We start from the raw sequence: 26,524 nt of genomic DNA, 5'->3' as shown, positions 1-26,524 counted from the left end.
CCCTATATCACCAATAAGACATTTTTTCCTCCAGAGAAATTTGAGATATTTTATCTTTTTCTAGGGATGGCCGTGCAGGAAAATCCCAGTAGATCAGCAGTTTCTGAAGTACTCAGACCACATTTGAAGTCACTTAAATCACCTTTTCCCCCCTCTTATCCTGCGTTTACCTTTGGGAGGATCTTTCACAATGACACGACTGTCAGGCTTGTGAGTGTATGGAAATAAAAGTTTAATATACAAGCATTTACCTAAACAAACACATTTCTCTTCTTGAGCAATACAGTTTGGAGAGCATAATGTTTTGTTGTGATCATATAGTCTTTAAAAAGAAGAAAAAACATTTAATGCTCAGACAGGGTCAAATCCCAGCTGTGATCTCTCGCCACGACTTTCTGTCTGTAATGTCATCCAACTTATGGTTTCTTAGGTTTGGCTTTAGGGACCACTTTAATGGTTGTGGATGCTGATTTGGCTCCTTGCATGTTCTGAGCAGTGCAGGTGTACGTTCCTTGGTCCACGTCTCTAACTTCATCCACGAGGAGCACAGACTGAGACTGCTGCTGAGCAGTTCCTCCACTGACCGGAATAACACTCTCCTGTGTGTATGGAGGTCTCCCAATCTGGACCAAGCATAGGAACACACACACACACACACACACACACACACACACACACACACACACACACACACACACACACACACACACACACACACACACACACACACACACAGCACAGGAGTAAACATTACAATGAGTTATCATGTTGCAGTTTATTTCCTCATGGCTCACCAATAAAGACATATCTATTATATTCCTGTTTAAAGGGGATAAGGTTCAGGCAGTCCATAGGTTGAATACTTTTTGACTAATAATAAACTCGCTAAAAAGGCAACGCAAGCTAAACCGACTGAAGATATTTGCCAACTGCAGGACTTTTTTTGAGTAGTATTTCAGTTCACAACCTAGAATTCATGTTCATACTATTTCAGAAAGAAAGCTTATTAGAATTAATACAAAAGCCATACAGAACTAAGCTAAGTTTGTATTAAAGCATACAAGCCCTGTTTCCACGAGTGTCTGACCTCTTGTCCTGGGTAATCCCAGGTGAACTCTATGGCCACGTCTCGTTCTCCCATCGCAGAGCAGGTGACACGTAGATTCTCCCCCACAGTCACTGTGCTCGGTGACGCTTGGATCACTGGAGCGGGAGGAGCCCTAGGATCTGAGAGCAAATGTGATGTATTAGTAAGTAAAATGTTGTGTTGTCACCAGTAATCCTGTAATTAAGGGTAATTTTCATCCTTAATTTTCAAAAGTTTTCATTGATTTACAATAAAAAAAAAACCATAAATTCTAAAATTCTGAAAAAATTTCTAAAATTTTGAAAACGTGAACTCACAGTTAACATAGATGAGCATGTACTTCATAGAGCTCTGCCGCAGGTTTCCCAGACTGGCAACACAGTACAAAGCTCCGGCATGATATGGCCGAGGTCGATGGATTGTGAAGCCCTTCTTGACATCAAAGGAGATCTCCCTCCTGTCCACGTCCAGCTCCACAGGTGGGTACTCACGGTGCAGAGTTACTTTAGCCTCAGGTGACGTCACCTGGCAGGGTAGGACTGTAGGCCAGTTGCTCCTCAGCTGAATCACCTTGTAATAGTCAGACGATGGAACAAATAGTTCTTGTGGATCTGGTCCGTACAGAGAGGCGATATGGCAGATTTATGATAAGATTATTAGAATGTAAAAAAGATTCCTGTCAAGTCTGCAGTTCAGAGAAATGCAAGCCTAAGCATCAATAAAATGTATTAATCACACCTGGAAAAAAGACGAAGACTTTAACAGCTTTGCTGTATTCCTTCCTGCAGTCAGTGTCTTCACAGTACATTGGGTAGCATGTGTACTCCCCCGTGTCTGCACCAGTGGTGTTGACCAACGTCAGAACCCCATATCGCTCATACTGGACAATTCTGCACAGCCAGAGCAAAAAGGAGCGAAAGAACACATTTACTTCCTTACTTACTCAAGCTTATACTGCACTTTATGAGTAAAGATCTGTAGACATGAAAAGTTACCTGAGCCTCCCATCATTATCCTCCTCCAGGTATGGGGGGACGCTCCACTGCACAGGTTTGCCCCTGCACCTCAGCTCCAGAGTATCTCCTGTTTGCACATTTATGGTCTCACCCACCTTCTTAAACTTCCCTTTGTTTAACACCTTTATTAGTCAGACACAGACATGTACTTTAGTCGTGAACTTTGCAAAATCAAAAAGTTAATTTATAACAAACGTAATACCTGCGTGAGGAGGGTCTGCTCTGCACGTGCAGCTTTGACCTTCGGTTTGACTGTTATCGTTCTGGGCCCTTTGTTTGTTGATTTCTCATGCTTTGGTTTCCTTGGCTTTGGTGTCCTTCCCGGAACAGCCTTCTGCTCTTGGGCATCTTTTTGGCAATATTATACACAGTACGCAGAGCACATGTTTCAGAATATTTTACAAACAAAGACAAGGCTGCTACAAGTGAGAAAAAAAGTATCATTTTTGCTTCTAGAATAAGCCACATTGTGCAAAAGACAGAAAGAAAATTGCCCTCCTCACCAAATCTATGAATATCACGTTCACCGAATTGGATGACAAGGGACTAATGTCACTTACCCAACTCGAAGATTAAGGCACAAGTAAGGAGAGCAATGAGTACCAGCCTCCACTTTGACCCAGACATGTTCGCCAAAGGCATGGCTGATGAGCTGATTGTTAGTTCATGGAGTTCAACCCAGAGAAATATACAACAGAAATGAAAAGGAGAGAAGAAGAAAGAGAAGGAAGGAGGAGGGCAAAGCTTGCAAAGTGAGCAGTCTGCTGTTTATTAGAGTCACGCAAATTCCTTTTCCTCGGAGTGGCATTAGTACCCTAAATTCCATCAGTGTGGCTCAATGGAGGCTTTCAAGCCTGTCCGAACCAATGAGGGTCCAGAGAATGAGGCCCCTCCAATCTGGAATGGCACAGCCTGTTTATTTAGCTGCCGGACTGTAAGTGTACTAGCAGCATGAGTCTGAGCCTCAGAAACACTGCCTGGAAAAGGAGCATTTGGTGTTTAATACACTTTATGTCCTTCATTACTGTTTTTTATGGGTAAATAAAAGTTTTGTCTCAGTTAGCTCTAGAATAATATGTTGTTGTTTTTTAAATATGCCTGAAAGATTTGCACCTAAAATATTCACACATTACTTAAAGTACATTTTTGAGATGTCGGATGCAGTGGAAACAATGTAAACCTTTCCTTGTGAGTGGCCAGCTAAGCTGTGATTTTGAACATGACCGCTATAAGCTTCTTTTCAAAGGTCCTTTTGTTCTCAGTCGACTCTAAATAGTGAGCCATATCTGCTTCTTTGTGCACGTCTGCAGTGGGAATGAACTTATAGTAGTCCTTTATTTTTACCTCTTTATCGACACAGACTGCAACAAGGTAACTCCATATTTAAGTGTTTTACAAAAGCGAATCATTTCATTTTTAATTCAAGTGTACAGTGGCAGTCGTTTAGTTAACAATCACATGCAGTTTCCATATTTACAAATGGAAGATGAAATCCCATAAAAGGTTTTCTGTATCAGCTCTGTAAAATATAAGGTCTTCAGTCAAATTCTGCACATTTAAAAAAAATATTAAAATAAAATTAAAATAATATAAAACTGAAATAAAAATAATTTACATTTTGCACTTGATAAGAAAAGTGTAAACCTGTTATTTCAGAATTATAAAAGCAAATAATCTACAGAATATTTTTTCTTTGGAACAGGCTCACTAATACGACAAGATATACAGATAAATATCCTTAACAACAATGTGAAAATCAGTGATAAGTGAAGATCTTCTCAGTCCAAATATATCTTAGGGAGTGTTTCATTTTGGACCATTTAGATAACAAACAGACTGCGTTAGGATGTAATAAACCGTCAAGTTAACAAGTTATCAGGCCATTTGCTTCGATGCTGTCGTAGATTGAAGACTGCTGAAAGGCAGCAGCACCGGTGCATCTCAAGCAGTGGTTATAAGTTAAAGCAAGTCGCTCACTGTAACATCTCAGTTTATCTGTCTTCACCCCGATTGAGCTCAGAATTTCTCTTCTTTCATACTATCCTTGTCTGTTTTGCCGCTGACTGTTTCGATCTCTGCGTGGTCGGTCATGAGTCGCTTCCTCTGGACGCTGTTACGCATTCCATAGATAAAATAGATAAGTAACCCTGCAGAAGAGAAGAAAAGAGAAGAGTGAGGGTCACCCAGCTAGATAGCATCCCTTTAATCCTCTCAAACAAAAATATACCCATCATACCTATTAGCATCCAGACAGCATATCGGATCCATGTTTGACCGCCTAACTGCACCATCAGGTAGACATTGATTAAAGTACTCAGTAAGGGCAGAAGAGGGATTAAAGGTACCTGAAGAAGGAGAAAATGCAGAGATGTGAGATTCCTAGTTGGTGATTACAAGAAATTACTTGAACCACTTCTTACCATGAACGATGCCTTCGTGGGATTCTCTGGGTGTCTCCAGATGAGGAACAAGTTGACCAGCAGGAGCACTCCAAAGATACAGACAAGCACGATGCTCCATGCTTGAGTGTTGGCAAGAGCTTCCATGCCTTGGCTCAGAGTAATGCACAGTGCAAGAATGCACAGAACTGCAGTGGGAAAGTAAAAGACGAGAAAGAAAGATTAGAGGCGAGAAAGCCCGTCATGAACCTGTTGCTGGTCAAGAAAAGAACTTCAGTGCTACAGAAGCATCAGTAAAGATGCCTCAGTGATGTTTTCCTTACTTACTAGAAAATATGGTCAAGAGCGTGACTGTTCGTGCTGTGGAAGAGTTGGGTGTTTTTGGAGGTTTGAAGAAGCTAAACTTTTTCTTTGATTCTGTGATCTTAAGTTCTGTGTCTTCAGATGGACCCACCTGGTACCTACAACGACCACAAAAAATCAGTCGATTTGCACAGCAGAGTGAATACATAGCTGCAGGGTGTTAACAGATAAATGTACCTCAGTATCAGGATGCATACTGCCACGAGTGTGTAAGCAAACAGAGTACCAATGGACATCAGTTCCACCAAGGCATTCAGATCAAACAGTAGAGCCATGATGGCTAAAGCCAGGGAGAAAAATGGAATTAGATGTTATTTCTAGCCCATAAACCTCAACCTCTGTGGATCATGCAGAACAGCATTAGCATAAGTACAAAATATTATACACATGACACCTACGGGAGTTGCTCTGCTCAGCTATAGAAACCTACATCATGAAGCTCCTGGCACACAGTTTTTGTGCTGATGTTAATACCAGAAGAGGTTGGAGTCATCAGTGTTGGTTACTTTTTCTATGGTGGTATCCTATTACAGTACTACAGCATACCACTTAAGTCCAGTAAGCTCTTTAGAGAAATGTTCACACGCGATTGTACAGGCAGACTGCATGGCTGGATTCCAAATGCATATTGCAATGACAATAAAAAGAGCTGAATTCATAGATTAAGAGAGAGAGTTAGAGAGACTTTATTTATCCCCAAGGGGCAATTAAGATAGATACCCTGCCAACCGTACATACAATACGCAAACACACAAGGTGTGGCACAGTACCTCTGTGTAAGCATCTGTAAGCATCATTAAAATAAGAGTTATTACTGGACACATTCAAAAGTATTTTATTACATGTACTATTTTTTGTTTTAGGTTTATTACTTCTATTATATTTACAGTACTTTTATTTATAAAGTGTATACCTGTACCTGCCACAATGCCAGATGATATAGTAGCTATTGCTGGACTGCCTCTGGAGGTGACTTTGGACAAAGGTTTGAAAAGCAGCCCGTCTCTCGCCATGGCAAAAAGTACTCGAGGCATCGGGAACATGGAACCTAGCAGACTGGAAAGACAAACAACAAAATGAATGCAGTGTCCGATTAATTTGTAATCTAAATTAGTCATTTCACAAATCAGTGTCAAAAGGTCACTCTAACTAAACCAACTGATTTGACATATGGCTTCTTTTTAACAGCTTAATCTGCTATGATGACTGAAGTCAGAAGAATGTACTGGCAATTTCATAATTTATCCACCTCGCAAACATCAGAGGCAGTGGAAGAATCATTCACAGCCTCTGGAACCTGACACGTCCTCCACACCTTGTCTGTTAATTATTACTCAGCTGAGTTATTTTACGTTAACGTTACATTTTTAATGAACTTTTTGAGTTAGCTACTGTTTAGTAGCTACTTTTCTAGATTTATTTTTCAACATTTTGGACTTTTGAACATCCATTATAATTTTTCTATTTTTTTCCAAATAACATACATTTATTTTTGCACCTTTTTCTCTCTGACTTTGAGCTTTAAACATCACTTGATCCATGCATGCACTACCCATACTGTCATACCTAGTTGACAGGGCACACAGTGAACCCACAGCCACGGCATATTTGGCAGGACCCCATCCAATGTAGTCAAAGGCTATTGGCAGTGGGCTCGTTTCACTTAGCAGGTAGTATGGCATCATAAGGGTGAGAGCAGCAGACACAGCAAAGTAGGCCAGGAAACATATAAGCAATGAGACCACAATGCTAATAGGGACAGATTTCTTCGGGTTCTTCACCTCCTCTCCTAAAAGAAAGGAAACCAAGAAGTTAGTGACCCCCTTACAAGATATATCTCCTGCAGGAGTTTCATGCATTGTTACACAAAAATCATTAAAAACTAGTGGAGAGAATCATCTGCAAATTATGTCCTCAACGTTAAACTTTGTCAGTCTGTTTTAGCCAATAAGAAGTTATCCCACTTCAGTTATTTATTTATTTTTGCTACAAAATGGAATTGTCAAGCATACCAACACAGTTACTGAAACCTGCCATAAATGTTGCGTTAAGACGGAGACAATCTGCTATCTCACTGCAATTATATGAGGTCAGTTTGGAAATTACATGTAATCTGTGTCTGATAACACAGACAGAATTTCAAATCTAACTATTAATCTGCACTTCCTGTTCTATAGGAATGCAACCAGCTGCAGCCAGCTGAGTCCAGTTCCCTCGAGTTTTTCTCATTGACATCTGACTGATGGCAACATGCTGGCAATCTGCCTGCATTTATAAATCAAATGCAAGTTATTTGTAAATTTGTAGAGCTCTCTGAGTGATTACAGTCGGTCCAAGTCCAACCGTGATTATTTACAGGAAGATTGTTCGTTGTTCATATTATTCCTAGAGTGTTGTCCCTGCATCGATACAATATTGCCACACAAAATATTGCGATACAATAGCGTACTGTATCGATTTTTCTAACCCTTTCCCAGCACCACTAAAAAAATAACCCCATAAAAATGTAAAGAATCTATGGTGAAAATTAAAAAGTTTATAAAATTTAAAATAAAAAAGTGGAGGAAGTTTATTTTATTTTTAGTGTGCTTTTTTAATGAGTGTAGAGGAAATACTCATCGTTATAATTGTAATTTACTCCTCTCTGGAAATAAAGCACTATTTCATCCATTATCCACGATTGCAATATTTTTTCCATCCATTCATTCTCTTCCAATTATCTTTGTCCTTTATGTTATGTTATGTTATGTTATGTTATGTTATGTTATGTTATGTTATGTTATGTTATGTTATGTTATGTTATGTTATGTTATGTTGTGTTGTGTTGTGTTATGTCGTGTTATGTCATGTTATGTTATGTTGTGTTGTGTTGTGTTATGTCGTGTTATGTCATGTTATGTTATGTTATGTTATGTTATGTTGTGTTCTGTTGTGTTGTGTTATGTCGTGTTATGTCATGTTATGTTATGTTATGTTATGTTGTGTTGTGTTGTGTTGTGTTATGTTGTTATGTTATGTTGTTATGTTATGTTATGTTGTGTTGTCTTGTGTTATGTTATGTTATGTTATGTTATGTTATGTTATGTTATGTTGTGTTGTGTTGTGTTATGTTGTGTTATGTCATGTCGTGTTGTGTTGTGTTGTGTTGTGTTATATCGTGTTATGTCATGTTATGTTATGTTATGTTATGTTGTTATGTTATGTTGTGTTATGTTATGTTATGTTATGTTATGTTATGTTATGTTATGTTATGTTATGTTATGTTGTGTTGTGTTGTGTTGTGTTATGTTGTTATGTTATGTTATGTTATGTTATGTTATGTTATGTTATGTTATGTTGTGTTGTGTTGTGTTGTGTTGTGTTATGTTGTTATGTTATGTTATGTTATGTTATGTTATGTTATGTTATGTTATGTTATGTTATGTTGTGTTGTCTTGTGTTATGTTATGTTGTTGTGTTATGTTATGTTGTTATGTTATGTTATGTTATGTTATGTTATGTTATGTTGTGTTGTGTTGTGTTGTGTTGTGTTGTGTTGTGTTATGTTGTTATGTTGTTATGTTATGTTGTGTTGTGTTATGTCGTGTTATGTCATGTTGTGTTGTGTTGTGTTGTGTTATGTTGTTATGTTGTTATGTTATGTTATGTTGTGTTATGTCGTGTTATGTCATGTTGTGTTGTGTTGTGTTGTGTTATATCGTGTTATGTCATGTTATGTTATGTTATGTTATGTTATGTTATGTTATGTTATGTTATGTTATGTTATGTTGTGTTGTGTTGTGTTATGTTGTTATGTTATGTTATGTTATGTTATGTTATGTTATGTTATGTTATGTTATGTTATGTTGTGTTGTCTTGTGTTATGTTATGTTGTTGTGTTATGTTATGTTGTTATGTTATGTTATGTTATGTTATGTTATGTTATGTTATGTTATGTTATGTTATGTTGTGTTGTGTTATGTTGTGTTATGTTGTTATGTTATGTTGTGTTATGTTATGTTATGTTGTGTTGTGTTGTGTTGTGTTGTGTTATGTTGTGTTGTGTTATGTTGTTATGTTATGTTATGTTATGTTATGTTGTGTTGTGTTGTGTTGTGTTATTTATGTTATGTTATGTTGGATACATAGTGTACTGGTAAAAGATCCCCAGTTTGATCCTGGGAGGAGATAAAAAATCCCTTTTGGGGTTGTGTCAGTCAAAAAATTTAATTAGGAAGCAGCTGAAAGAAGCTTGAACTAAGCTAAACTGACAAATTGTCTTCTTACCTGTTGTAGCAATGCAGTCAAATCCAACAAAAGCATAGAAGCATGTTGCAGCTCCAGCCACGGTTCCACCAAAGCCATAGGGGAAAAATCCGCCCACTCCAAACTCGCTTGTTGCATTAGCAATGTCAGTTCCGTTTCTGCAGCGGGTAGAGAGCAATACTTTGTGGTTATTTCCAGTTTGCTCATCCAGGAGAACAATAATGCTGTAATTATATAGGTCATGATTTACTTGAGTGTTTTTTTTGTTTGTTTGTTTTTGCATTTATTTACATGGCAGTGGCGTTTAACACATCTTCCTTGCTGATTTTCCAGTTGGAGATGTCTCCCTTGATGAATCCAGAAATGATCACAAACAGCAGCACCAGGATGTTGATCGCTGTGAAGATCTTGTTGATCATCGTTGACTCTTTGACTCCAAAAGACAGGAGACCTTCGTGGAAAAGGTGGTTAATTCAGCAATCTCATCCTCATTTGTGGTCACCATTTAACACCAGTTTTACTATTTTACCTGACAAGAGCACGATCAGAGCTGCAGCAAAGACATCTGGGTAAGGAGCTAAGCCAGGCAGGCCCATGGCAGCATTTTCTGCAAAGTATTTTGATATGACTCCCCCAATGAGTTCATCAAATGTTCCGCTCCATGCCAGTGCAACAGTCGATGTCCCTGAGCAGATAGTGAAAAGATAGTTAATGTAATAAACGAATTAATCAGCCATAATTTACCTGCAGCCATAAACAAAGGAAAAAGAAACTTCCTACCCTCTTTATAACTCAGGGTTTTGAATCACAGTCCTGGTTTATGGGGTTATTATTGGGATTGTTGCAAAGCAGTGATCCCGGTATGTGCTATTGTTAAAATTAATGTAGCAAGAGATGTGACACAGTGAGGTAGAAAAAAAGCAGTCAAGAATTCGCTGCTCCACTGGTTGAAAGGTCACAGTGTTAAATAGTCTCTTAATGGTGGTTGATCATTTGTGATCAGAGTGTGGTAAAAAGATTATGTTAGGTTTATGCACTGTTTGCATATACAGGTAGGAGGAGAGATCACTAAATCATCAATAAAGGAAGAAAATATCATTGAATAATAGATGTTACAATTTGCATATATTCACCTATGACGTAGGAGAGCAGCAGATTCCAGCCAGAGATAAAAGCAAGGAGCTCTCCCACCGTCACATAGCTGTAAAGGTATGCTGAGCCTGTTTTAGGAACCCGGGCACCAAACTCTGCGTAGCATAGCCCAGCAAATATAGAGGCCAGGGCAGCGATGAAGAAGGAGATGATGATGCTGGGTCCCGCGGTGTCTCTGGCCACCTCTCCAGAGAGGACATAGACACCAGCCCCCAGGGTGCTGCCCACACCGAGGGCCACCAAGTCCAGAGTGGTCAGGCATCGATTGAAGGTGGACTCTTCCCCGTCGGGCTCGAGGGGCTTCCTCCGGGATAGGCTCACCAGAAAGGACTTCACTACGCTGCACGACATACTTCTGTGGGTTTGGATCAGGATGGAAGATGAGTGAACGAGAGAGATTTAAGGAGTGACCTAGTGGGACAAAAGGTGAGGAGTGTTTCTCAGTGAGTGAATAATTGTCAGGTCAGCCTCCGGAAGAAGATTCTTTCTTCTGAGAAACATGATTTTCAAAGTCTATTAGTGTTTTTATTTGTGTAGAAAGAGAACAGAATGCTACTGTAATTAAACTGAGGAACTGAAGAGCACATGCAAGCTGTTAAGACTTAAGAAAATCTGTTTTATTAAAGCTTAATCATTATCACATGACAGCTAACATGCTCTCCTAACACTTGACAGAAGTGAGACTAGGAACACATTCACTTACCTCTTTGGTGTGATCTTGTACCTCGTAGATGTGCTAAGAAGTAGGAATAGGATGTGTCATTCGGCTCAGTTACAGTACCCTTTTATAAATGTATCTCGTTATCATTCTCCTGATATGATAGTGCTGATACCTGAGATTTCCAGAATGCCACCCCCAGCACAGAAATCCACGCCCCGGCTTCAGGATTGCACTTTAAGCCTTCATTCACAGCACAATTACTTCTTTGAATATTTCTGAAGAGTCCAAAAGCTTTATGTGTTAGATGTGTTCTCACAGCAGCAGTGCCTTTCAGGGCTGCCTTTAATCAACTACTGTTCAAATCAAATTAAATCAAATCAAAGTTAAGGCACAGTGAGAAAACAAAGATGACATAGCTTTTTCCTATATTTACTTTAATATAAGATCAAAAATTACATGCACCTATTCTTATTTTTGAGGGTTTCCTACAGATTTCTATATTTAATTTCTATAACAATAACTGTGTCTTCTCAGAGGGCCCTTACATTGTTGTGTCGCTTAAAAACAAGCCTGTGGTCTTATTACTACAGCTATGTTGTGGAGTTTGTCCGCTTGCACTGAAGCAGCTGTATCTCCATCTCAACATGAAGGTGTGAGCCTGCCGCTTTAATGGCCCGGTGAGTTCATGACATGGGGGAGGACAAAGCAGCTTTTATGACTTATTCGGGCAGGAGGCTGCACACTTTGAGAGGCAGCATTTACCTTCTCATCTCCAATCAGGGGATTTGAGCTCTCCTAATCCCTTGTGGCATCTACCTCAGCAGGCAGGAGCTGAGTGGGGAGGAAGCCTGTGCGGTCAAAGTACTTTTGACTAAACTTAAGCATTCATATCTGCGGATCTCACTTGCTGAGATAGCATATCGAGGGTAATGCTTAACTAAAAAATCATGGTTTGTTTAGCCAGATATCCCATTAATCATTGCAGTTAAGCAGTTAATGTTTATAATGTTGTTTTTCGGCTGCCTACTGTGCATTTAAAGAAGCACAGTCATTAAAATGCACAGATTCTTATTAAAGAAAAGGTCAGGGATTTGAAACTGACGTCATATTTTTATGCAGCAGACACACAAGTTCATTACCTTGCATTCAGTCCCACGAGGAGTTACTGGTGACTTCAAAAGTAGAGTGGAACGAAAATATCCGTGATGCTGACTTGGATGAAAGAAGCATGACTTTTACAGCGATATATACAAGACCGGCCTGCATGACCCTCCCACTCAGTGGAATTATTTACAAAGTAGCCTTTCTTACTCCCGACCAGTGTGGATCATAATGTGTTCATTATTGCAATGAAGGCACAGGGTGAGAACTGTGAATAGAAAATCCTGTTCAGAATGTGAAAAATGCTTTTGTACCCATTCGTTTGTTGTTGCGCTTCAGATTTACAATTTGCTGTATAAAGTGCACGTATTTGATCAGAAATAACTATTACTGATGTTTGGAAATGTGTCGAAAAAAATATAATTATGTTTTACCAGATGCCTCTATAATTTTGCTTATTTTCTGCCATCTAATAGTGGTATAGATGTGGCTACTCCTAATAATCATGGCTTTGAATAATCTGTGTATGTGGATGTAATCACTGTGACTGCTCCTAATGCTTTATTTCCATCTGTTTTTCTGCTTCGGGATTTGTGTGACATCAGTGAGAGTGAATAACTTAATATGGCACACAACTCTTGCTGTGAGCACAGAAACTCCACCCACACACTGTTTGAGCCATTTGTTTGCAAAGGACAGCCAATCAGACTAGAACAGCTTTAAAAACTTACAGGCCTTAAGCAGTAAGGAGCTTGATTTAGACAGAGGATGAACTGACCTCTTAGGGACTCCTTTAAAGCTTAAACTGAGTACAAGAATAAAGATACGGTGCTAAAAGGGAGTATAATAGCTTTGATGCTTTGTTAATTTTTTTTAAACAAAGATTTAATGTTTCATGCAAAAAAAGAGAGAGAAAGACAGAAGTTTGTTTGTTTTTGTTTTGTTTTGTTTTTTTGGCTGTAAAAAGAGTGGAAACATCTGGGGAAAAGAAAACAGCTGATACTAGTCAAAGACAACAAGACAGGGAGGTAAACTAAAAAAGAGCTGAGGCTCAAAATACAAGAGAATATTAAAAACAAATATACCAATAAGCAACCTAAGAACCGAGAGAAGCCCCAAAAGACCTCAAAATTCAGAGCTAAAGATCCAGAATCCACAATCATAGACTCATCATAGATGAAATGTTTATTAATGATTACATATCTAATGAATACAGTTTACATAGTTTGAAAATGAATTTGTTTTCATTTCAACAATAAATAAAATGAATATGCATTAATATATATTTCCCATCTCAGCCAGAATGAAATTGTTATGTTGGGTATGCAGTATATCTTCAAACCACAAGAGGTCGCTGTGCAACAAAAGAAATTCCTCTCTGCCGCTTCACTGTTTCCACCATATGGACACCCCATTCTTTCAACACTGGTTGGGGGCGAAGATGAAAAGGGTACACTAAAGGAGAGGAAACCAAAAGAAAAAAGAAAAACATATCAGTGGACTCATTTCATTCATAGATCAAAGCTAAAGCCTCTGACGCTATAGGTTTTTGCCCAATACGTCCACTTTAAAGTTCATAGTACCAGAGGCACAGACCAAAACATATTCTTCAAGTAACAAGGAGTATAACATTCAAATGTAAAACATACAGGGCCTCCAAAACAGGACATTTTTCCTGTTAAACGGGTTGATCAACATTTACACAATGATCTAATTGGTCTAATCTAAAATGTTGCTGAAACATCACTACAGATGTTCATAACCACCTCCCCATCATCAATCTGTCTTTCCCTCCCATAGACATAGCGTGCTTATCTCTGCTCCCTCCCCAACCTTTGAAGAGAGCAAACAGGGTTTAATGTTAATCTTATCTCCCTGTCTTCTGTGCCTCACTGAGCATATGATGTGTGAATTGCATCTGAACACAGTAAATAAGATCATTTATCAAGCACATAGACCAGGTGTGAACTTTTATCACATTTTTATTCACCTAATGAAATACTGAGTCATGCCCCCTTTTTTTCTTTGCTGTTGCGAAGTGGAGCACTGGACTCCCTGTCAGCTTCCTGTAAGTCACCTCTAGTTTCTCATCATCTCTTCCGTCACCTTTCTCTCCACATGCGGTGTCACCAGTATCACCATGAATGAATGAAGTAAAAAGCCCAACGTAAAAGATCACAGGAAATACACATGCAACACGCAAATTTGTGGGCAAAACATGCATGCATGCATTCCAGGAATAGAGCAATGAATGTGGCACTCGTTTTACTGTCATACCGCAGCTATGCTCCCCCTCCCCTCCCACTAAACACACACACGCACTCACACGCCCCTCCACACTTACTGGAGGTCTTCTGACAGGACAGAAATAGAACAAATTGTCACGTCAGTGTCAGTAAGCTGCCCTCTGTTAAAACTCAGACTCGTGCGCATGTGCCAAAATTCAGAAAGTTATGCTTGCCTGTTACCAGCTCCAAGTGGTGGCTCAATATATAAAAGAAAGAAAGGTGTCAATTAATCGTTCATATATATATATATATATATATATATATATATATATATATATATATATATATATATATATATATATATATATATATATATATATATATTTATTTTTTCAACATTAGGGTGTGGGGGAAATAATAGAAATAAGCAGCTATTACCCAGTCACATTTACACCCGTGTTTGAAGCATTCTCTTGCATTAAGCACGTATATATCAAAGCACCGCTCTCTCTTTCTCGCTCTCTCAAGCCCGCACTTTCTGTCTCTCTCTCACGCGCAGACATGCGCGCACGCTTTACAGAAGCCGCGCGAGAGAGCGCCGCAGTCACCACGTCACTGAGGACGAGTAACTGGCCGGCCTGAATTCATCCGACCGGGGGGGAAAGACAGACCGAGTTTAGGTCACTCTGCACCGATACTTCCTGCACCGAGAAGGTAAGCTGCTCTCTGTCGTTCGCTGTCGGCTCCATATAACAGAAAAGTTTGCTGAGGTGTCATTTTTAAATGTGCCCCTGGCACCCGTGGCTGCAGAAGGAACGGCTGTAATAAAATTCAACTCGAGGAAAGTTTAAAATGAAACTTAATTCAGAAAAACAATATACCATTAGATTTAAAGCCTCTGATTTAAAGAATATCCTTCGGTGTGTGTATGTGGGGGGAATTAACAGAGAAGGGTGTGGCCCTGTGTACATATAAAGGGAGAGAGAGGCCGAGAGGCCCTGTCCCCCAGACCTGTCTTCTGATATTAAGATAAACTGCGCGCGTGCTATTTTTGGGAAAGCCTCACTGGAGTTTTAAACAAACAGTACAGTATTTCAAACCATGTGGAGTACTCTTTCCCCCCTCAATTTAGCATAAATTCTTTATTCCTTAAACACTATTTGTGTGTAAGTTCAGTGTAGCCTACTTCTGTGTTGTGATTCTAAATTAAGTATCGTCAGTCTAGAAGAAGTAGCTTCTCTGTACTGACGCCTCAACATGTTTACCTTGTCTGAATGTCTGCATTATAGTCAGAATATAGCTGCATGGGAAATGTGGCTCCAGCTTTCCTGCAAGTTTAAATAAAACATATTCCATCCATCAATGTATTTTTGTGTGAATATGAGGTTGAGTCTAATAAAAAGCAGGCCCCCGTCTGCTTTTTGCTCCTGCGCTCTAGCTAAGAACAGCCTGGATAATGAATAACAGTACCTCTTTGTATTTACTCAGGAAATAAAGATCATCATTGTTTGCAACATAGTTTCATCCAAAGCTGAGGTGAAGGTCACCTTTCACATTGCAAGGATGTTTTCCAGTGCAACTGGCTACCTGTACCTCAGCATTTCTGTTTTCCCTTTAGGCCTGAAACTATTGATTCCTGAGCAGTGTTGACATATAAGACCAAATATAGACATGGTAAGTGGACAAGAGCTTGGTCATCTGGCCTTGTATCATGTTAGCTATAATCAAACTGCAGACCAGATCTTGTATCAGTGCAGCAGAATGAATTGTTTTGTGTGACACTGGCGTGGATAGAGTGAGGCTGCCATCTGCCACCATGTGAGCCCTGCGCAACATCAAAAACAGGAGTGTAGAGTGTCAGTGCTACCTGCAGCACCTCGTTATACCTGACGGCATTTTTCCAGAATGACTTTGTAAAATTATTTAAGGTTAAACACAAACTAGCTCTTACCTCTTTTAAAGTTTGGGCACCAGATGAAACAAATTGCACTTATAGGGGGAGGGATGCATAGAAATCAACTTATTGTTATTAAATTCACTTTACCGAACCGTGATTAGTTTAGTTAAAGTCTGTTGCTAGGGGCTTGTGTTTGTGGCCTGTTGCCACGTGGGTGAAGCTTTACAGCTGTCCTGAGGAGTGATGTTAAGCAGAGCATATACAGTGGCTTCTGTAGCTGGGCGGAGAGCACAACTTGGCTGACAGCCTCAATGCAGCAGTAACCTCGAGAGCAGCTGCTGCAGTTTCATTTTTCAGCCGTTTTTGTGAAGATCTTATTATTACAAGATCATAATGTTGATATTTTTCATCCTTTTTGAGCTATTGCATATTAGATGGTCTGATGTGTAAAAGTTCTGTGTGCAACCCGACCCTGTCTACTTTCCCGCCCCTGCACAAACAGGCAAGCAACATACACACACTCTGATCTGTTGGGGGTGAGACAGGTGCAAATACTCAGCTGCTGTCACTGCTGCTACACCACTCCACTACTCTCAGCATGCAAGGAGGTGTGGGTTGAGATAATGCATTGTTAGAGAATGGGACATAAAGTGCAAATTTATTAAAAAAGCAAAGTGTATGGTTAAAAAAAGGGTTTACAACTGGTCTGCTCTGGAGGTGAGCAGCATATGCAAAGTCATAGCAAAGCCAAGCCCACTGCTGTTTCGAGCCATCTGCAAAATGCAAGCTGTGGCTCAAAATGTGAGATCCTCTTCTCTCATACTAGCCTTTCTTTTTTAGTCTCCTTTTTTCTACAGAAAAGCTACACTGATATGTTGACATGTAACATGAAGAATGCTCACATGTTTGGTTGTGTTAGCATAATTAGCATAGAAATGTAGTGACAAAAATTAGAGGAATTTATCCTGATGGAGACATTAATGTATCAAATTTCATGGCTGTCGACTAAAAACCCAATATTTTAATGACACATGGCAGTAGAGGAAAACCGTATGAAGCAGCAAAGTCACTGGACTTGATGACTGATTGTATCAAGTTTCATAGCAGTCCATTTAACAGTTTTAAAATGCCATCTCCAGAATCACATTGCTAATATAGCAAATAATCAAAAATACTAATGTAGTATATTTATGTTGTATCAGGTATTGTAGACCCTTGTTGTTGCTCTTGGCTGGTAGCTGGTGGCCTCACCTCTGTAACCACAGACCAGTGTCATTGCTGTATTTATTTATTATTCAGTTTATTATTAAAAGACACCTTTGACCTAACCATACCGAACAACAGAAATCTTGTTTCAGATGTACTTTGATATCATATGTTCTTGTCACTTCTTATTTAAGCATGAAAGAGTAGCATGTCTGTGTTATTTATTCTTATCTTAACTGAAAATGTTTGAAATTGACTTGAGCTGTTCACTCTTTCAGGTGTTCAGAGGTACAATAACAGACGCTCCCGATTTTGACCCCACCGCTGATGCCGAGGCCCTTTACAGTGCTATGAAAGGCATTGGTGAGTGCCCCACTCCTCCGTGATTCATGGCCACAGAGGTGTAAAGGTCATCGTTTGTCCTCCTCACTAGTCAGTTGAATCATCACTTGACGAATTTCTCGATGCTGTCTAGGATGAGTTTTTAGGTCTTTGTTGAAAATGTTTCTTTTCTGTTTCTCAGGAAGTGACAAAGAGGCCATCTTGGACCTGGTCACCTCTCGAAGCAATGCGCAAAGGCAAGAAATCATCGCAGCTTACAAAAGCAACTTTGGACAGGTAAACAAATACATTTTTAAATGCTACAGCTGTGGTCAGAAGTTTACTTGGCATTCATCTGTTAATTTCAATGATCTAATGATTTATTTTAACCATTATTTTTTTCCAGGTTGCAATAAATGTAGAGTATACATATTTAATGGGTTTAAAATAAGAATTAGGTGCACAATTTTGAATTTATTTTGGAGTGTCTTCAATCCATGCAGGGTCAAATGTATTTTACTGACCAATATTTAGAGAAACTCAGTGACGATCTAAGAAGGACAATTGTAGATTTACGCAGTTTGGGAAGGTCTCCTGGAGCCATTCCTAACCAGCTGCAGATTCCAGGATCATCACTACAAACAACTGTACGTAAAGTTATTCAGATGTGTCACCATTTTGTCAAGGGAGTAGACCAAAACTGCCATTCTCAGAACCCAGGAACCACCGAAGCTCAAGCCTGCCATGAACTGGAAACTGTTGGAACACCAGCATCACTGTCTCCAATGAAGAGAGTTTGAAATCACCACGGACCGAGAGGATAGTGAGGAGCATCTACTCCAAAATCAACATACCATTGTAGAAAAGTCAAATACTTTCTCGAGAAATCTTTATGGTTAGATGAGACAAAGATTGAGTATTCTGGCCAAAATAATAAGAGGTATGTTTGACGGAGTAAAGCCGAGGCACCCAATTCTTGTTTTTGTTTCAGCCATTAAAGATCTATGCCATATAGTCATTTCACTGTGGGAAAATAACAGCTCAAAGAAATTATTGAAAGCCCAAAATGACCAGACATTTACGCCCATGATGAGTGTATGTGAACATCTAAGCACAACTGTAATTTCCAGACATTGCTTAGACACTTTAAAAGCTTAAGATAGCAGTTTTGAGTCCAGCATCACCGAAATTCTCTTTCATCAGGACCTGATTGATGATCTCAAATATGAGCTCACGGGAAAATTTGAGCGCCTCATTGTCAGTCTGATGAGAACCCCGGCCTACCACGATGCCAAAGAAATCCATGATGCAATCACAGTAAGCCAAAAAATTTGATTCGCTCTCACTCCATATTAAATGAGGCAGAAACTGTTTCACATCCGCCTTCATACTCTGTTTTAAGGGTGCTGGAACAAATGAGAGATGCCTGATTGAAGTACTGGCTTCTAGGAACAACAAACAAATACATGACATGGTTGCAGCATACAAGGACGGTAAGATGTTTTATCTAAGACGTCACTTGAATTACGCATCTGATAGTATTTAGAACTGTCATCTGTGTACCCAGCCTATGGCAGAGACCTGGAGGAGGATGTAATCGCAGACACTTCAGGCCACTTTAAGAAGATGCTGGTTGTTTTACTTCAGGTGAGTTGACTAAGTAGGAAACTCAAACACGCTTTGATCACTGTGCCTTTAAACTCTGACTAATCTGCAGTCTGTTGTTTTGATTCAATACTTCTAGGGGACCAGAGATGAGTCAGGAGTAGTGGATGCAGACCTGGTTCAGCAGGATGCCCAAGTAAGCATTTTATAGCCAACATAAAAGCTAAACATGCACATGCTGTTTGACTTTACACAGCCTTTGTTTGAAGAATACTTGAAGTGTCCTGTTGTAAGAGCGTCCTTTACTTTCCTTTTAAAGTATCATATTGGTGGCAGTGCTGAATGGCCTCTGTTGCTTTAAATGAGTATTGTGCTGACACGTGGAAGCGCTGCAGTCAATTTAACAAAAATTAGTTCAGCAGATGTGTATGCATTTTTTTAAATTAAGACTAAACATAAAAGCTAATGTCAATCAAGAATTTTAGGCATCCAGGATAGTGCAGTGGGTATTTGGCTTATTAATTAAGGTCAGTACAGCTTCTGTGACCCTGAGATAAATCTTGCACCAAGGTTGTTATAGTTAACTAAAACTCAACTAAGAAATAAATGTAGATGTGAAAAAACATTTTAAATAACTAAGATAAGAATTAAAAAGTAGAGATCAGAATAAAATCAATTAAATGAAATGATTTTCTGATTTTGTAAAATTAACTGAAATAAAAATAAAAATAAAAATATCATTAGTTTTAGTGTTTGTTATTTTGGTAAATTTTCATCAAAATTTGCCTTATGAGGCTTTCATGAACGTATTTCTAGAAATGTTAATGTCTATAAGACTGTAAGTCAGCTGCTTAAAAAGTCCTGTGTTTCTGTTGTAATACCTGTACTGATTTACTTAAATCTTGCCTCTGACACGATGCCCTGCTCACAGTAATAATTACTAAAGACTAAAACTAAGACTGAAAGTAATAGAAACTAAACTAAAACTAAACATTTTCAAACAATAAAAAACTGAACTGAAACGAGTAAACTCACTCTGGAAACCACCTGAAACTAAACCGAATTAAAACCAAAAATAAATAAAAATGAAATATAATTACAAAATACGAAATTATAATAACTCAGCCCTGGACCCTATCTGTTTTCTAAACTCTCTGTAGGATCTCTATGCAGCTGGAGAGGAGCAGTGGGGGACGGACGAGGCCAAATTTATCATGATCCTGGGAAACCGTAGTGTGACCCACCTCCGCATGGGTAAGCTCAGTTCTCCGAGAAAATATCTCAACAATGAGGCGTTCCAGTCATCCCCACTCTGACCTCAAGTGACTCAGAAGCTGGCTGTCCTCAGTATTAGCCTCCTGCTACTATGTGTGTTACCTAAACTTGCTAACATGCCAGGACAACCATTTTAGTCAAATCTGGGGGGAATTAAAGCACAAAGGCAAACTCAAGATTTTACACAATAATGACCCAAAAGGATGAGATTGGTACTTTTGTGCAATATTTTCCTCTGTTTGTTTAGTTTTTGATGAATATGAGAAGATTGCAGAGATGAGCATTGAGGACAGCATTAAGAACGAGCTGTCTGGAGACTTTGAGAGACTGATGCTGGCCGTTGGTAGGAAATGCACTGAATGCACCATTGTACTTTACATTGTGACACAACACAGTGCCTAATTTGGTCATTTTTCTCATAGTCCAGTGCATAAGGAGCGTTCCCATGTTCTTTGCCAAGCGCCTCTACAAGTCAATGAAGGTAAGCTCAAGTAGCCATTCAGTTTGGTTCCAGTGTGTTTGTAGGCACACTTACTGGTACAGTTATGATGAATGAGGTCTTGTTAGTGACAGATTGTTAAATTTATTAAAATTGCTCAGGATTACTTAACTGTTGCCACAATGCATCGTCCCTCAATCCCTCCAGGGTCTCGGTACAGCTGACAACACTCTGATCCGGATCATGATTTCTCGCTCTGAAATTGACATGTTGGACATTCGAGAGTGTTTCCGCCTTAGATATGAGAAGTCACTTTATAACATGATTAAGGTGAGAAAGAGAGGTACAGCATGTTTTATATGCACTCTGTATGTGAATGTAGAGCACTTATATGACTTTGTGTGTGTGTGTGTATGTCAACCAGGATGATACATCAGGGGATTACAAGCGGACTCTGCTCAACCTCTGTGGAGGGGATGATGAGTAAGTTTTAGGAATGCTGCATCCAGAAGGGGGTGCTAGAGGACCACTGTATGGCGTTACTACTGTTACTTTGAACTGTGTAAAAGCTTTATTATCTTAATGAATGCTGAGGCTAATGGAAACTCTTTGTTGAAGCTTATAATTGATTTAAACAAACTTACGGTGCAGAGACTGTATTTTAGTCTTCTTCCTAGAAATGTTCCCACTATTTACCGCTTGAGGTTCTGGCTTTGCTGAGTGTGCTATGTTTTGTCAAACCGGTCATTGCAGCTTAGCTGGAGAATTCTTCCCTGAAGCTGCTCAGATAGCCTACAAGATGTGGGAATTAAGTGCCATGACCAGAGTGCAGGTTTGGGCTCCATCTGCTCCCACCTTAGATGTGTGATTGCATGTTTGCCTCAGCAGAGCCTTGCATCTCCACTACCTGCTGGCCCTGTAATGATGTGCTATGGCAATATGCTAACGGTGTTATGTCTACACAGTGAAGGCTTTGTCTAGATGTGATCAGAGTGCTGTTCGCTGAAACACAAATAGTTTTCTGTTAGAATGAACTCTCCAAACCCCCATTTGGAGAGTGAATGTCAAAAAGATCTCAGCATTTTTGACAACAAAAGGCTGTCTCTCTAATGCTTCCTGAAACTGAGCTGTTTTTCATCCTACCAACCTTTTGCATTGTTAGCGGTGTCATGAATTCTAAACTCAAGAGGGCACCCGCCCCCTCAAATGTCAAGAGATTATTATCATAAAGCCAAATGTGTTGCTTCATAATTTTTTATCAGATAATAAAAAAAATCTTGAATAACAAATAATTTATTTTGCATGTTCTTCAGCCCTCTTTGTGCTTTTAGTTCAAGCTTACAGATATGGATTTAATTAACGGATATTAGTAACTTTGACACTCTGTGAGTAAATACTAATTGTCAGTCTTTCAATTTTGTAATGTGCACTACCTCAGCTGAGGCCTACAGTCCGCCCGGCGCCTAATTTCGACCCTGCTGCTGATGCACAAGCACTGAGGAAAGCCATGAAGGGATTTGGTATGCAAACCCTGCTATATAAAACACACTGACACTATCCTGGCAACTTTGCAAAACTCTTTTTTTTTTTTTTTTTACATATGGCATTTCCTTTTTCTTTATAACAGGAACAGATGAAGATGCAATCATTGATATTGTTGCATGGAGAAGTAATGCCCAGAGGCAAGAGATCAGACAGGCCTTCAAATCCCTACTTGGAAGGGTAAGACACAGGAATGATAGAAAATATGGCTAAATCACAAAATATTACCTTTATTCGTTTATTGTTATGTGTCCTCCACTGGATACGACAGCTTTTAACAACTCACTGTGTTCGGCATTCCAGGATCTGATGAAGGACCTGAAGTCTGAATTGTCAAAGAACTTGGAGAGGCTGATAATTGGGCTCATGCTGACGCCAGCTGAATTTGATGCCAAAATGATGAGAAAAGCAATGGAGGTAAAGTAGGAGTTAAACCAAAACACCCACTGATTTCTCTCTTAAATGACACTCCAGTGCTAATATGTTACATTTCTATGAGTAGTGAACACGGTTCACATTTAATCCCCCATATACTGATACCTGTTTCCCAAACACGTGGTGGTTGATATTTGGCCGAGATAAATTACATAGAACACATTTTATAGTCAAATAAAAATGTATTTATAACTTTTCAACCTGACTGAATTTCCTTATGTGGCAAACCTGACTCATCCTCTGCTCTCAGCAGAGAGCACTTGCGTGCAGATGGTGTTTCATAATTGTTTGTGTCCTCGTTTTATGCATTTTCAAATAGTGAAATATAATAATTTGGTTATTTGAAGGCAAACAGTCAAATTATCACCTAATATGGGAACTGAACAGATGAAACCTGTTTTGGATAAGTAGTAAGTCTTAGATGTTGACAACAGCTTGGAAGTCCAGTGTGTTATTTAGAATTAAACAGGCAGCTAAACTTTGAAATGGGCTCTTGTACCTTTTTATATTTCACAAAGCACTACCTTGCTGGGTCCCACACATACAATAATCAGCATAGAGTTAGAAAGCCTATTTCTTTAAAAAAAAACAAAAAAACAACAGGCACCAAAATAGCAAAAAATGAAGCTCACACTAGCTTTTTTTCCTAGGGGGCTGGGACTGATGAACACGCTCTCATTGAGATCCTGGTTACCAGGAGCAATCAGGAAATACATGCCATGAATGCTGCCTATCAGGGTGGTAAGTTTGGCACCAGAATAAGGCTTAAAGAATCACTTGCTTTGTCCTAAAAACCTTTGTCAGGGCATGTAATATATCATACTTTGCAGCCTATAAAAAGTCTTTGGAGGATGCCATTCAGTCAGACACATCAGGCCATTTCTGTCGGATCCTCGTTTCTCTCGTGCAGGTAATGTCTGTCATCATCATGAGAACTCACACTGTGTGTAATTTCCACGCCCACTCACAAGTTGCAGTCTGGTAGTCTGGTTTGTGTTCTCTGTTACACATAGATCTATTTAATCACCTCCCTAACTGTCTTTTATAGTGTCTTACAAAAAAAGTATACGTTTTTGGTTAACCACTAGCCTTACAGAGCGGCACTAATTTGCATTTAACCTCCTTGTCTGTTCAGGGTGCAAGAGAGGAGGGCCTTGCAGATGTAGAAAGAGCTAATGCAGATGCTCAGGTGACTGAATGCATCCTTTTCTTTACTGTGTTTAAATATGAAATGTAAGAATGGATCTGAAGGTTTTGTGTTCCCACTGTTCTTCCTGAACAAACCAGGAACTTGCCGATGCATGCAATGCTGACTCAGATGACATGGTGATGAAGTTCATGAGCATCCTGTGCACCAGGAGCTTCCCTCATCTCAGGAAAGGTAAAGGTCATCACAGATATGTAGGTTGCAATGATCTTTACAAGTGTTCAACTAAATTTCTCCAACAAAATGCAGTGGATTTTCGTGCTCTTTGCTGTTCACAGTGTTCCAGGAGTTTGTCAAATGCAGTAACAAGGACATTGAACAAATTATTAAGAAGGAGATGTCTGGAGATGTGAAAAATGCATTTTATGCAATAGGTAATAACTATTTTTCACTACAGACTTTATTCTCCTTTACTTTCAAGTTTGCCACAGCGGATGATACTGTTGATGAAATCCAATCTGGGTGACAACTTCTCAGCTGTTGCATGTTTCTCTTGTCTTTGCAGTCCGCAGTGTAAAGAACCAGCCCTCTTATTTTGCAGACCGTTTGTACAAAGCCATGAAGGTATCTCTTCATCCTGTTTTAGATGAGTTAGGGTTAGATCAGTTATTCAGCATGTCATCTGGATACTAGATGTCAGCCGTAACACGTGATTAGGTCACTTTTATTGGTGCAGAATCCTGTGTTGTCTAAGTCAGAATATACAAAGTATTTATTGATCTCCTCTGCAGGGTCTTGGTACAGACGACAGAGCGCTGATCCGCATCATGGTGTCCCGTAGCGAGATCGACCTTTTTAACATCCGAAAAGAGTTCAAAGAAACTCACGATGCCTCCCTCCATGAATTCATCCAGGTAGAAACTATGATTGTAAGTCTGAGTCTTTGTCTACTAACACTTCTGCTTGGCATGCTGTGTTCACATGTGACTTGTGTGTCTGTGGAGGTTTGGTTTAATTGCTTTGGTCCCGCTGTGTGCAGAGCATGCAGTGCACATCCTTTTTCTGTTGCTGCGGTAAGGTGGTGGGGTACGGTAATCTATAGCTCTCTGCGGTGGACTATGGGTCTGTGGCCACAACACAGCTGTTTAGGAATTTCCCTCTTGCATTCTTCCTCTATCTCTGCTCTGTGATTGGCTGACAGATGCAGAGACAGGAAGTTCCTAAAAGCAGTTCTATAATAACTTACAGATGAAATCAATGTGACACCAATAAAAACAAGCTGCCCTGGATTGGTTTGGAAAACACATTTCCACATTATGCAAGAGCAAGGATTGCTTTATCTTGTTTTTATGAGTTGTGCAGAGAAATAACTGAATTGATCATTTATTAAATTAATTCAATTTAATTGTACATTTTCAGTTTGCTAGTTTCAGTTACAAAAGCGGTTTCGATTTGAGCAGTTTCTCAAAGTTTAAATCTGTGCATGTTTTGAGAAATATGCTTACTTATGTTCCTCTGAGAGTTTGGGGGAAAGCTTCAAATCCCAATCTACGCTATTAATCCACCTTCCAGCACCTCTTAAAGCCAACAGCAGGAGATTTATTGGTTCTGTTTCCTCTGGAAAATGCCAGCTTGTGTTACCCTTGTTTCTAAAATGTATACTAATATAAGCTAACCAGTTGCCCTGCATAGTTTCGTTTTTGCCATAAAAATGTGAAATCTTGATCGAGATTATAAAGTAGAAATCTTTATCTACTGTATGAGTGTCAGCTGATAAACAGGGGAAATTCCACTTTTAACTCCTTTGTTGATATAGACCGATTTCTCAGCTTCTCTTCTGCATTTAACTATTGTGTGAGCCAGAAAAAAGCACTGCCTTCCAAAACATGACCAAATGATTTTTCCACTATTTGTGTTTTTATAACCATGCACAGGGTGACACGTCAGGAGACTATCGCAAAACCCTGCTGATTCTCTGTGGAGGGGAAGATTAACGCAGTTATAGCCCCGCTGCAGCTCAGTTCACAGACTTTAGTGACCACAAGACTGTTGACAGAGTGAAACTGTGATGGTTCACGTCAGCATCTTTTCTCAGTGTAACTGCTGCCACTCTTCAGCCAAATCAAGTGACCTATGACCTCGCAGCCTTGCAAGCCAGTTTTCTGCTCTCATGTCTCAACTTCCTGTCCAGCAGGATGAGACGGTTTTTTTTGTTTTTTTTTACAGTGTTATACGCTCACGATGAAGATGATCATGTTCGCATCTGTAGTGTATTTAACAAGTAGGTACTAAAGCAGAACCTTTAATTTATAGGCCATCCAACAAATACTGTGATTTGAAGTTAACACACACACCTGAATAAAAAAATACACAATTGAAAACAGTTGTCTCTTCTGTTTTTTACT

General features: G+C 39.3%; 3 protein-coding genes and 1 long non-coding RNA gene across 11 annotated transcripts; 1 reads left to right on the top strand and 3 right to left on the bottom strand.

The window, feature by feature from the left end:
* Nucleotides 1–223: 223 nt before the first annotated feature.
* Nucleotides 224–2,867, bottom strand: LOC113034786 (platelet-derived growth factor receptor-like protein). The gene is made up of 7 exons (XM_026189815.1): nucleotides 2,664–2,867; nucleotides 2,306–2,451; nucleotides 2,083–2,225; nucleotides 1,826–1,977; nucleotides 1,405–1,698; nucleotides 1,088–1,227; nucleotides 224–623 (listed from the first exon to the last, which is right to left on the bottom strand). Exons 1-7 carry the CDS (start codon nucleotides 2,743–2,745, stop codon nucleotides 417–419), a joined length of 1,164 nt encoding a protein of 387 aa, XP_026045600.1. The 5' UTR covers nucleotides 2,746–2,867; the 3' UTR covers nucleotides 224–416.
* An 811-nt stretch (nucleotides 2,868–3,678) lies between these two features.
* LOC113034764 (cationic amino acid transporter 2) lies at nucleotides 3,679–12,124 on the bottom strand. Of its 5 annotated transcripts, none has more exons than XM_026189782.1 (13): nucleotides 11,096–12,124; nucleotides 10,966–10,998; nucleotides 10,244–10,673; nucleotides 9,640–9,795; nucleotides 9,402–9,561; nucleotides 9,132–9,268; nucleotides 6,432–6,654; nucleotides 5,785–5,921; nucleotides 5,043–5,145; nucleotides 4,830–4,963; nucleotides 4,524–4,690; nucleotides 4,340–4,448; nucleotides 3,679–4,250 (listed from the first exon to the last, which is right to left on the bottom strand). In XM_026189782.1, the coding sequence occupies exons 3-13, from the start codon at nucleotides 10,611–10,613 to the stop codon at nucleotides 4,120–4,122; spliced, it is 1,827 nt and encodes a 608-aa protein (XP_026045567.1). In that variant the 5' UTR covers nucleotides 10,614–10,673; nucleotides 10,966–10,998; nucleotides 11,096–12,124; the 3' UTR covers nucleotides 3,679–4,119. The 5 variants fall into 5 exon arrangements, with proteins under 5 accessions (XP_026045567.1, XP_026045576.1, XP_026045560.1 ...); XM_026189791.1 differs by having other exon boundaries at nucleotides 10,244–10,617; XM_026189775.1 differs by having other exon boundaries at nucleotides 10,966–11,198; nucleotides 12,063–12,124.
* Nucleotides 12,125–13,304: 1,180 nt separating this feature from the next.
* Nucleotides 13,305–22,834, bottom strand: LOC113034761 (uncharacterized). Its single transcript, XR_003274234.1, has 3 exons — nucleotides 22,766–22,834; nucleotides 21,168–21,251; nucleotides 13,305–13,479 (listed from the first exon to the last, which is right to left on the bottom strand). It is a non-coding gene; the product is annotated as an uncharacterized LOC113034761 (long non-coding RNA).
* Nucleotides 14,819–26,488, top strand: anxa6 (annexin A6). 4 transcript variants are annotated; one of them, XM_026189735.1, is made up of 26 exons: nucleotides 14,819–14,966; nucleotides 15,741–15,788; nucleotides 15,871–15,926; nucleotides 17,634–17,718; nucleotides 17,879–17,973; nucleotides 18,880–18,993; nucleotides 19,079–19,169; nucleotides 19,244–19,323; nucleotides 19,421–19,477; nucleotides 20,442–20,535; nucleotides 20,804–20,899; nucleotides 20,979–21,037; nucleotides 21,203–21,325; nucleotides 21,420–21,478; nucleotides 21,749–21,827; nucleotides 22,434–22,515; nucleotides 22,623–22,717; nucleotides 22,841–22,954; nucleotides 23,623–23,713; nucleotides 23,803–23,882; nucleotides 24,108–24,161; nucleotides 24,260–24,353; nucleotides 24,458–24,553; nucleotides 24,685–24,743; nucleotides 24,911–25,033; nucleotides 26,054–26,488. In XM_026189735.1, exons 3-26 carry the CDS (start codon nucleotides 15,924–15,926, stop codon nucleotides 26,111–26,113), a joined length of 1,983 nt encoding a protein of 660 aa, XP_026045520.1. In that variant the 5' UTR covers nucleotides 14,819–14,966; nucleotides 15,741–15,788; nucleotides 15,871–15,923; the 3' UTR covers nucleotides 26,114–26,488. The 4 variants fall into 4 exon arrangements, with proteins under 4 accessions (XP_026045520.1, XP_026045503.1, XP_026045511.1 ...); XM_026189718.1 differs by having other exon boundaries at nucleotides 24,911–25,048; XM_026189726.1 differs by lacking the exon at nucleotides 15,741–15,788 and having other exon boundaries at nucleotides 24,911–25,048.
* Nucleotides 26,489–26,524: the final 36 nt, after the last annotated feature.

The sequence above is a fragment of the Astatotilapia calliptera genome, chromosome 2 (assembly GCF_900246225.1).
Source record: "Astatotilapia calliptera chromosome 2, fAstCal1.2, whole genome shotgun sequence".
Classification (NCBI taxonomy): Eukaryota; Metazoa; Chordata; class Actinopteri; order Cichliformes; family Cichlidae; genus Astatotilapia; species Astatotilapia calliptera.
Note: the sequence above shows the minus strand (reverse complement) of the source record. Positions and strands in the feature narration are given on the sequence as shown.